General features: G+C 36.2%; 1 protein-coding gene across 1 annotated transcript; it reads left to right on the top strand.

The window, feature by feature from the left end:
• Positions 1-945: 945 nt before the first annotated feature.
• LOC131603789 (zinc protease PQQL-like) lies at positions 946-11248 on the top strand. The gene is made up of 21 exons (XM_058876222.1): positions 946-1359; positions 1452-1698; positions 1818-1943; positions 2119-2256; positions 2346-2480; positions 2589-2846; positions 2961-3098; positions 3188-3257; positions 3366-3579; positions 4281-4386; positions 6466-6699; positions 7883-8047; positions 8127-8276; positions 8357-8448; positions 9013-9094; positions 9217-9300; positions 9372-9492; positions 9575-9681; positions 9938-10018; positions 10613-10807; positions 10899-11248. Exons 1-21 carry the CDS (start codon positions 1151-1153, stop codon positions 11004-11006), a joined length of 3060 nt encoding a protein of 1019 aa, XP_058732205.1. The 5' UTR covers positions 946-1150; the 3' UTR covers positions 11007-11248.
• The last annotated feature ends 204 nt before the right edge of the window (positions 11249-11452 follow it).

Consider the following 11452-nt stretch of genomic DNA (forward strand, 5'->3'; position numbering starts at 1 on the left):
ACATTAGGGCCCAGGCAATGGTAGACGAAGTGGGAAGGGTTTGAGCCATGAGATAGTCCCACTCTCACATCATGAGAGACATGGTTCTCAGAATCATTAATTAAGTTAATAGGATTACCACTCATTTCAATCAAAGTATATGAATTGTTGAAGGTAAAAGTTGAAGTCGGGGGGGTACGTGGTAAGGCGAGGCTGTCAAAAGAAAATGCAATCAGGAGAAGTGAAAACTTGAGTAAGAGGCTGCAACTATTCCGGTAAATACTCCCATGAAGGAAGAGAGGAATTTTTTTTGCAAATGGTAACTGACTTTCAAGGATTGCGAAAAGTTTATCAGCATTCAAAAACCCTTATATATATAGGCGAAAGTAATTAATGAGCCAAATCAATGGAAGTGAGAATTTACACAATCAACTATTGAATTTTCTCTTGAAAACATAAATAAACTCAAGTGCACTATAAACAACGCCATGCCCTAACTGATAATCTCAAGTCACACGTTCAGAAGGAAGCAACAAAACATTCAATGATGGGAAGTCATTTAGCGCGCTTGTTCCCCTCACAACTTTTTTAACTGACTCATAGCATTTCTACTTCTAGTTTAAAGCGAATGACATCCAGACAAGACTTGGGGACAACTGTTCTAAACCGGCCAAAAATCCAAAGAGCTAAAACCTAAACCGATATGAATCAACTCCTAATGACCTAATGTATAAAACCATGTCACGAGATATTCAAGGTACGCTCAATATTATCTACTTTAAACTTTCAAGTATACTCATATTCATTTTATTTTTTATTTTTTCGAGTGCGTGCAGCCCAAAATCCTATGCATCCACTCGGTATTACATACTGAAACAAGCTTTGATCATAAGACACTCCTAGTATGCAAAAGTTCTGATGTAAGAAATATGCACAATACAAATATATAGTTGTAGTTGTAAGAAAGAAAAAAAAAACTCTACAAACTGATTTCGAGAAGGAATACACGAGAAAGAGAGAGAAAATGAAATAGAAATGAGGCGCATAGTGGGAGAGTAACGTCACCTGCACTGAGTAGTTAAGTGTTTGTTACTGACTACTGTATATATTAAATTAGATAGTGCGTGGATTGAGTTTCGTTTGGACTTTGGACTCGTGACAGTGAAGCAGAATGGAATTACTTCCGTCGGAGGCAGCTCCGATCTCAAGAAAACAAAGGTTCCGATCACTGAAACTCGTAAACACCGACATGAACCAACTTCTCTCAGACGAACCAGTCGGCGTCGACTTCGGCACACTCGATAACGGCCTTCGCTACTACGTTCGCTGCAATTCCAAGCCTCGTATGAGAGCTGCTCTCGCACTTGCCGTCAGAGTCGGGTAATTAATCAACCTATCATAATTCATAACCTAATTCATCGATTATCCTTTCTTTCAATTCCTCAATCGATTCTCGTGTTTTTTCATCGCAGATCAGTTCTCGAAGAAGAAGACGAACGTGGAGTCGCTCACATTGTTGAGCATCTTGCTTTTAGTGCTACGAAGAGATACAATAATCATGATATTGTTAAGTTTCTTGAAAGTATTGGAGCTGAGTTTGGTGCTTGTCAGAATGCAGTTACCTCTTCTGACGACACTGTTTATGAGCTCTTGGTTCCGGTTGATAAGCCGGAGCTTTTGTCTCAGGCTATTTCGGTTTTGGCTGAATTCAGTTCAGAGGTGATAACAATAAGTTAACTCTATTGAATTATGTTATGCTCTTTATGGATTCTAAAATGCTTTATTTGTTTTTTAATTTATTTGTTATAGTTGTTGTAATCAGATTGCTATATGTGCAGATTCGAGTATCGAAAGATGACTTGGAGAAAGAAAGAGGAGCCGTCATGGAAGAGTGCAGGGGAAGCAGAAATGCAATGGGGAGGCTACAGGATGCTCATTGGGCTTTGTTGATGGAAGGTTCAAAGGTACATGAACCTGTAGTTAAATTCAACAATTCCATTTTCTCAAATTATTACCTGTGTCTAGGTGTAGTATATGTATTAGTGCTTTATAGCTTGCTGCTCTACTAGTCAATGTTAAGATGGTTTTGTATTGTAAGATGGTTTTGTTTTGTTGCATAAAGCTTTTAATTGATTTCAGTATGCTGAAAGGTTACCAATTGGACTTGAGAAAGTGATTAGGACAGTTTCTCCCGAGACTGTGAGGCGTTTTTACCAGAAATGGTACCATTTATGCAATATGGCTGTTATAGCAGTTGGAGATTTTTCTGACACACAGGTTCCTTATGTTGTTTATCTTCTTTTTATGTTATGGCTTGCTGTTTGGTTAGTTGTTTCTACTAACCTCTTTCCCTCTTACAATTTCAGAGTGTAGTTGAGTTGATAAAGACTCATTTCGGCCAGAAAATCCCAGCACCTGAGCCTCTGCCTATACCAACATTCCAGGTGCCATCACACAATGAGCCACGATTTTCTTGTTTTGTTGAATCTGAAGCTGCCGGGGTAAGTAAGTAACAGATCATTAACTTTTGGCTATTTTCCCAGGGTTTTTGCTAGAATTTTTGTCTTGATTGGAAACTAACATGTTACTTTGGGTTTGTCCAATAACAGTCTGCAGTTATGATTAGTTATAAGATGCCAGCAAATGAGCTTAAAACAGTAAAAGACTACAGAGATTTACTTGCAGAATCCATGTTCCTCTCTGCATTAAACCAGAGATTCTTTAAAATATCTCGTTGGAAAGATCCACCCTATTTCTCATGCTCCGCTTCTGCTGATGTTTTAGTCCGTCCAGTAAAGGCCAATATTATAACTTCATCATGTAGAGGAAAAGGATCTCTTGAAGCTCTAGAGTCAATGTTAACAGAGGTGCTTTCACCATGGATCTGAGAAGCTGCGCGTTATTTTATTTTTTTCACTCTCTGCTTTCACTTTCATTCTTTTCATCTTTTATCGTTCGAAATTTATGAAAATACATTTTAGGTTGCAAGGGTGCGGCTTCATGGTTTTTCAGAGCGTGAAATATCTATAGTTCGTGCACTGCTGATGTCAGAGATTGAATCTGCCTTTCTGGAACGAGATCAAATTCAATCTACCAGTTTGAGGGATGAATATCTACAGGTATATTTTACTGTATTTCTTTGTTTACATTAAACTGGACAATAATAAACTGTGCATCATTTTGAACATAATATTCTTTGTTAATGCAGCATTTTCTCCACAATGAACCTGTTGTTGGGGTTGAGTATGAAGCTCAACTCCAGAAGACCCTTCTGCCAAGTGAGTTCGAGTTTATATATCATGTGTTTTTTTGTCTTTGAGTTCTGATATCTAATTTCTGGTGTACTTTGATAATGTTTGTTATTTGTATATATTTATTCCCCACAGATATATCGGCATTAGAGGTCTCTAAATGTTCTGAGAAATTACAGACATCTTGTAGCTGTGTCATAAAGACCATTGAACCCCGAGCATTTGCCGCGTTTGATGATCTGAAAAATGTTGTTAAGAAAGTCAATATTCAGGAGGAAGAGGGTAGAATTTCTCCATGGGATGATGAACATATTCCAGAAGAAATTGTCCCTACAAAACCAAATGTGGGGTGAGTTCGAAGGGGAACACCTTTCTCTATCTTACTTTCATTTGTCTATGTAGTTCTTATGAACCAGTTCAAAGTGTAATTCCGACGTGCATATATTCTTGTACTCATTGTTGGTAATTTATATAATCATTATCGGTAATTCAACCTGAGATTTTCTTCATGTTTTTCCGATGAGCCAACGTTCGCAGTTCTAGTGATTATCATGATTCATGAGATCATTTGACTGTTATAAGCATGAAGCTATAGCTGTTCTTTTGTAACTCTTGTTATTTAGAGTTGAATTCATGTAATGAAAATAAATGAAATTCCAATTTCTCTATAGGTTTAGGTGTACTTTTCCTTCATTCTAAATCCTTTATGCACATCTTGACTTCTTGTTATAATAACAATTTCAAATTGAGTTTCAGAACTGTTAAAGAAAAGTTTAAAATCTCCTTAGTTTTCCCCTATAGGAACCAATTGTTTATTCTTTTGGTTATTTTCATTTACTTTGCCATTAGGCTGTGTTTCATTAAAATATTGATTGTTCTAAGCATTAAGATTCCATTTTATATGCTTAACCAGCTAGTATTTTATATGTAATGTAGGGCTTCATATATCAGTTACTAAACTGTGGGCTAAGTTTCCTAATTAGATAATTTTCTTCCAGTAAAATTTGTGTTTTGGAAATAACATTCTAATCTCATTTTTTTCCTAATAAGGCATGTTGTGAAGGAATTGGAATACTCAAATATTGGAGCTACTGAACTAGTTCTGTCAAATGGGATGCGGATCTGCTATAAGCGTACAGATTTCCTTGATGATCAGGTTTTGATCCTTCGAGGCATTGTTTATCATAGTTCATATGTATTATCGTATACAATTGTTGACCAATTTCTGTATCAATCTCATTACATATACTCACAGTATTACTATTACATTATCAACAGACAACTTAAAACTTTGTTAAACTATATAAAATGACCCCTAATAGAGTTTCATTAAACTACTTAATTCTAGAGGTGTTCATAAACCAATCCAACTTAAGTCAAATTGCAGATACCAAACTGGAAAAAACTAAAAAACAAATCATTTTTTAATTACATCAGCCGGCCTTTGGTTACCAAGCTAAAATGATGAATTTATATATATGTATGTCTGTGTATATGTATTTTGTACCTACAAAATTCAACATTTTCTTTAATAGTCCTGATCTATGAAGCACCGACACCTCTAAAATCAGGCATGTCCGTGTCCGTGTCGATGACTGACACTTGCACCGACACTTGCAATTCCATTTAATTTATTCATTTTTTCGAATTATTAACGGTATTGCCGTGTCAGTGTCGGGATCGTTTTAGGGGTGTCTGTGCTTCATAGGTCCTGATTATTTATTTATTTAGTATGCTTTTGGTCCCAGATTAGTTTTCCATTGCAGTTTTAGTCCTATTGTTAAGTGCCGGACACACTTTTATGTAGGGATGGCAAATGGGCATGCCCGTCCCGCTAAAGCCCGCAAAAAAACGGGGGCGGGGCGGACATAGAGGGTGCAGGCCTAAAACCTTGGTCCATCCCACAAAAAAAGAGGGTGGGGCGAGCCCTGCACCCTAAAGCCTGAAAGTTAATAAATTCATGTTAATGTCCGCGCCTACAAAAGCCCGTAAAAAAATGGGCAGGGCGGGGCGAGTATAGTAGAGGGTGCGGGCCTAAAACCTTGGTCAGCTCAAGGTTCAGTTGATATATATGTGGCGTAGTGCAAAAGTTGCATTAAGTGGAGAGTGATTGATATGCAATAGGAGTTTGAAGAGATCCGACATAAAATCATTCGAGAACCTTTTGATTGTAGCAGAAAAGATAACTGTTGTTGTGATGATCCTGCTGATATTGAATATGATTCTACTTGGACATGGGTCATTGACAAGCCTAATCTTCCAAAGATTCCACAAGGTTTCAAGACAACCTTGGTAGTGGTACCGAGGAAAGGTTACTCTAAATTGGACTCTTACTACATCACACCTACAGGTAAAAAACTGAGAACCTGCAATGAGATAGCGGCATAGCTAAAAGACCATCCAGAACTAAGTGGTGTATCTGCTTCGGATTTCGGTTTGTCATCCCCAAAGATAATGCATTACACTATCTCAGAATATATTGACCAGAAGGATTCTGCTAACTAAAAAAGCTAATATAATATAACTTAGGATGATGTCTGAGAAATATCATCACAAGTTTGCTGCATGCTGTTGTTAGTGCTAATTCTGGTTGCTTTGTTTGTAGGATAATATATCTAGGGACTGTGTTAAGGGGAACACCAACCGGGTAGCATTGAAACATATGTTTGTTCTTGCTGTCTTTTGTACTAAACAGATATTCACTGCCTCTGTGTTTAGTAATCAGAACACCTAAAAAAAAAACAAAAAAAACCAATAGTGCTGGATGTGAGGGGATTAGTTAAAGATAATGCCTAATAAGTTTTTGTTTATATAGAGTGACACCCCTCCCCTTACAAAACGGTTTTGTAGGGATGAGTTAGGCGAAACTCTAAGTCTAATACTCTGTTTCGTAGTAACTTGAAATTTAAAATAGCATACACAAACATCTATTATTACGCATAAACAAATAGATTATTCCCATGAATGGTGTTCCATTATTTTTGTGGTGTTAGGCGCCAGCAAGCTAGGTTTTAAGTGAGCAATCTTGTGATTTCCTTGCCATCCAATTACAATTACAGTTGCTATCTAGTTTCAGTGCCTGTGAGTAAACCAGTTCAAGCAAGGGTAAAAGCATATTCCGATTCCGACTAGCTGATTCTAGAGTCATATGCTAGGCCAGTTTCCAATCATCCTGTTTTTAGTTAGTTTTGGCAGAAAATTATCAGTTCTAATCTACAGATGTGTGTCACAACAGGTTATCTTCACAGGTTATTCATATGGGGGCTTGTCCGAACTACCAGAAAGCGAGTATTTCTCTTGCTCAATGGGACCAACAATTGCTGGGGAAATTGGTGTGTTTGGTTATAGACCATCTGTCCTAATGGATATGCTTGCTGGCAAGAGAGCTGAAGTTGGCACCAAGATTGGTGCATATATGAGAACTTTTTATGGTGATTGTTCACCTTCAGACCTGGAAACTGGCTTGCAGGTATATTTGATTTAATTAGAAAAATTATGTCTCTCCTTTCATTATATGATCACAACCAATAGAGCACATTAAAAATCATTGTTAAATTATATAACATGTTTATGTTTTAAAGTAGGAAGCTAGTATTTTTATCTTTTAGTTATGTAATCATAATCTTTCTCTAAATGCCTAGTAATATTTCCCCCCTTTTTTTTTTCATGAATATTTTATAGACATAGCATAACTTGAATATATCAATTCCATCTTTTTATGGTGATTGTTCACCTTCAGACCTGGAAACTGGCTTGCAGGTATATTTGATTTAATTAGAATTTTTTTGTCTCTCCTTTCATTATATGATCACAACTTAAAGTAGTATGCTGTTGCTCGCACGCAAGTCGCAACCAATAGAGCATATTAAAAACCATTGTTAAATTATATGACATGCTTATGTTTTAAAGTAGGAAGCCAGTAGTATTTTTATCTTTTAGTTATGTAATCATAATCTTTCTCTAAATGCCTAGTGCTTTGGAATCAATCAAAACTTTTGTATTTCTGGCTTTTGGTTCGGTTGGTAGTGATACAATTTTCCAAGATTAAGTTGCATATAGGTGCTTGTCTAAGTGCCTTAAAATCTCCCAATCCTTGCATCAGCTTCAGTGTGATGTTATTCCTAATTAAACATCTTCTATCTTTTGTATTTTCTCCCTTTTATTATTATACACTTGAAAGTGCATGCATTTTAATATAGTCAACAGCAGGCCGCAGGCGTGTGTTTAGGTTTGTTGGCATGCTAGTGTGATATTCATTTTTTTCTCTGCAAGTGTTTTAAGCCACTTAGTTTCTTAGCAGCATTCAAGTTTGTCTGGTCCCAGCTTTTCCCAAGAAGTGTATTTTGATTTCCTCATTTTTGGGTGCACTATACTTCCGATGCATAGCACAGTTTATTGTGTAATTTGAATTGTTTAGCACAACCTAGGTTGAACTATTGGCCTGCATTAGTTATATATCAATCAAGCATGGATGATTTTGATAGTGAGATCCGTGACAATATGATGTGCCTATTACCATATTTCTTGTTGGTTTTTTTCCAATGATTCTGGTGGTTACATCCATATTTGCGGACAGGCATCAGTTCTATTCTTCAATTTTTGCTCTCTTTCTTCTTATTCTGATATCATTTATTTATTCATTATTTTTTCAGCTTGTCTATCAGCTATTTACAACAAATTTAACCCCAGACGAAGAAAATGTCAAAATAGTAATGCAGATGGCTGAAGAAGCAGTCTGTGCTCAAGATAGGGATCCTTATACTGCTTTTACAAACCGTGTAAAGGAGCTTAATTATGGAAACTCCTATTTTTTTAGGGTATGACTTTTTCTGTTGTCAGTTTAATCATGGACTGAATAAACTACTCTTGACTTTCAACATATTATTTTTTATGCAGCCGATTAAAAAACATGACCTACAAAAGGTTGATCCTCTGAAAGCTTGTGAATATTTCAGCATATGTTTCAGAGATCCTTCAGCCTTTACGGTTGTGATTGTTGGGAATATTGATCCTACTATTGCACTGCCCTTAATATTGCAGTACCTAGTGAGTATAAATCTTCTTACCAAAAGCCAGCTGACATTGAATAATTCTATATCTATACCAATTGATATCTTTCCATGCAGGGAGGAATACCAAAGCCCCCCGAACCTATTATGCATTTTAATCGCGATGAGCTGAAAGGATTGCCTTTCACTTTTCCAACAGTCGTCCATAGGTATATCAATGCATTGCATTCACAAACAGAAGGTGTTGGTGTTGCAATAATTTTGGTGTAATTTTGAACCATCTGGAAAAGATGTGAAATTTTTGAAATAAACTATATATGTTTTTTGGAAATTTTGAAATAAACTATATATGTTTTTTGGCCTAGCTCTATTTTTGGTCTCTAGTTTGGATTTCGTTGGCCTAGCTCTACTTTTGGTCTCTAGTTTGGATTTTGTGAGCCAATCAAATCCCTCTATTTTTAAGTTATGCAAATTCATCTTGCTGTCAATGTTTTATCACCCAAAATCCTTAAATTCTAATACTCTATTGTGAGTTTACGATGGATTTGGGATATGAATTTCACATGCTTTCTATACAAATATTTGTGGGTTTATTTTAAAAGGAAAAAAGAATGACCATGCTTTAACATCATCTCTAAAAGGTTGCATATTCTTCTCTATTGCACCTTTTTACAATCTAGATTTCTATATTATCAAGTGTGCATGGATACGGAAACACTTTTTAAGTATTCAATGAATTCATCTTCCAAATAAATAATATTCTTCGATTGTAGAGAAGTGGTTCGAAGTCCCATGGTGGAAGCACAATGTTTGGTGCAGATATGCTTTCCCGTAGAGCTGAAGAACGGGACCATGGTCTGTGCTCCTGTCTTTTGCGTTGCTGAATACAATGGAATTACATAAAAACTTGTATTAACTGCGTCTTACAAATAACTTGTATAATCTGTGTTTGGTCCTGTTTGGGGCATGACTTGCAGGTTGAAGAGATTCACTTCGTTGGGTTCCTGAGCAAGCTTCTGGAAACAAAAATAATGCAGGTTCTCCGTTTCAAGCATGGGCAGGTGTGTATCAGTGTTTTCTTTCAGTCATCTTAATGGTCCATTAATTCTGAGATTTCACCTGTCTGCACCAGATATACTCTGTAGGTGTTTCGGTATTCCTTGGTGGTAATAAACCCTCAAGAACTGGTCTTGTTCGTGGAGACGTTAGCATAAATTTCTCATGTGATCCGGAGATATCTTCCAAGCTGGCAAGTCTCATGCATTTGTAAAATAAGATAACTTTTTATGCTACTAGATGGTGAAATTTACTGTCTTGTAAACCATTTACAGGTAGATATTGCTTTGGACGAAATGTTGCGTCTTCAAGAGGAAGGACCTACAGAACAGGATGTTTCAACTGTACTTGAAATTGAGCAAAGAGCGCATGAGAATGGATTGCAGGTTAATTTAGCCTTAAAGTTTGTTTCATTAACATCATAGCCTTTTCTATGCTATCAATGTAATAGAATAGATACACCAGGACACACAAATCATCATATCACATTTCAACTTTAAATAATGATAAAATTCAAAAGCTCCGTCTTCTAACGTCACTTTTATCTACAAGGGCATCCTGATTTGTGGGTGAAAGGAATGGATCATGGGCGTAACAGTACCCTCTCAATTTTCTTTTTCTTATTTTCACATGCTCTTTCAGGAAAATTATTTCTGGCTGGACAAGATTTTACACAGCTACCAATCAAGAGTCTATTCTGGTGACGTTGGCACTTCTTTCGAAGTTAGTGTCTATTACTGTCCTTTTGTTTGTATTTTATGTTTCAATCAGCTCAATTGCTGTCTGTCACGAGGATTCTAATTCTAGTACTGTTGCTTTAGTTTAAAATGAAAACTTAAATAAATGTAGAATATCTCTCTATTTCAGTTACTGTTGAAATTATGGGGTTAGACTTTTAAATATATATGTAGGAAAAGGAATACTCAAAATAATAAAATTATATTATTTTTTTACACTAATAATTTGATACTCAATCCTAAGAGATAATTGAAGTTACTCTAAAATTACTCCAAAGATTGATGAAAATATTATAAGATAATTTTCCTATATCCTAACAATCCATTTTGATTTGGCAATTGAATGTGGCATTGAATTTTTTATCTTTTTGAAAGTTATTATCTAATACAAATAACCATTCAGCTTTTCTTTTCATGATCTTGATTAGAAAGTGCGTCCAGGCATAAACTTTTTTTCTTTTTATACTATTAAATGATCTATTTGTGTTGCCTATTGTGATGGAAGCATAGGTTACAGTGTCATGTTTATTCGTTTTCGTATAAATGAGAAGTTATTTATTCTGCAACTATCTGGCTGCAGATTCAAGATGAAGGGCGGTTAAAAGTTAGATCGTCCCTTACACCGTCAGCTGCACAGTTGGCACTACAAAGAATATTGCCTTATCCTTGCAAAAAACAGTATACTGCGGTGATTCTTATGCCCAAGTCGTCTCCTTTTAAGTTCCTGAAAGCAGTATTCCAATCTACTCGAACAAACTGTGGCAGAGAAGCAAAGGTCTGTTACTATAGGTCTCTTGTGGGGAGATTTATGCCCGGGTTACATTATAAACAATCATAATCACTTGTTGCTTTTTTTTCTATGGCAGATTTTAGCTGGAATTGCTGGTCTGGCAGTTTTGGCTCTTAGTCTGTGGAAACATTCGCGTAGTGGTCATGTTAATAGCAGACACTTGCTTGGCAGAGCCACTAAGTAGAAGTTTTCCAACAGTGTGATTCTTAGTATTTCGCTAAAGACAGAACGTGCATATCAACATTGTAAGAGTAGATTATTATTACACATGTCAGTTATGACTTAGAAGGTAAGTTAGGTGTCAGCTATATATAGGTATGGTATCTGCTTCACCCGCATCCAGCGGTTTCACTTGCATCTTGACAAGAACATCTGGAAAATGGATGCTAGTGGGATATTGTATTTATGACTGGCTATTTTCTTGTTTCTCACAAATTAGTAATTTTGGTAGACAGTTCCTGGGCAGAACAAGAGTGCTCCTGATGCATGACACATTGACACTAACAAGAGTGTATCTTTGTGTCATCTATTAGTACTCTATTTTTTCCATGGATCACTTCGAAAGTTCAAAGAAGGGAATAGGTGGTAAGAGATTTTTATAATGATGAGAAGTGAGTAGAAGCAAAAATA

This window comes from Vicia villosa, linkage group LG5 (genome assembly GCF_029867415.1).
Source record: "Vicia villosa cultivar HV-30 ecotype Madison, WI linkage group LG5, Vvil1.0, whole genome shotgun sequence".
In the NCBI taxonomy this organism is placed as follows: domain Eukaryota; kingdom Viridiplantae; phylum Streptophyta; class Magnoliopsida; order Fabales; family Fabaceae; genus Vicia; species Vicia villosa.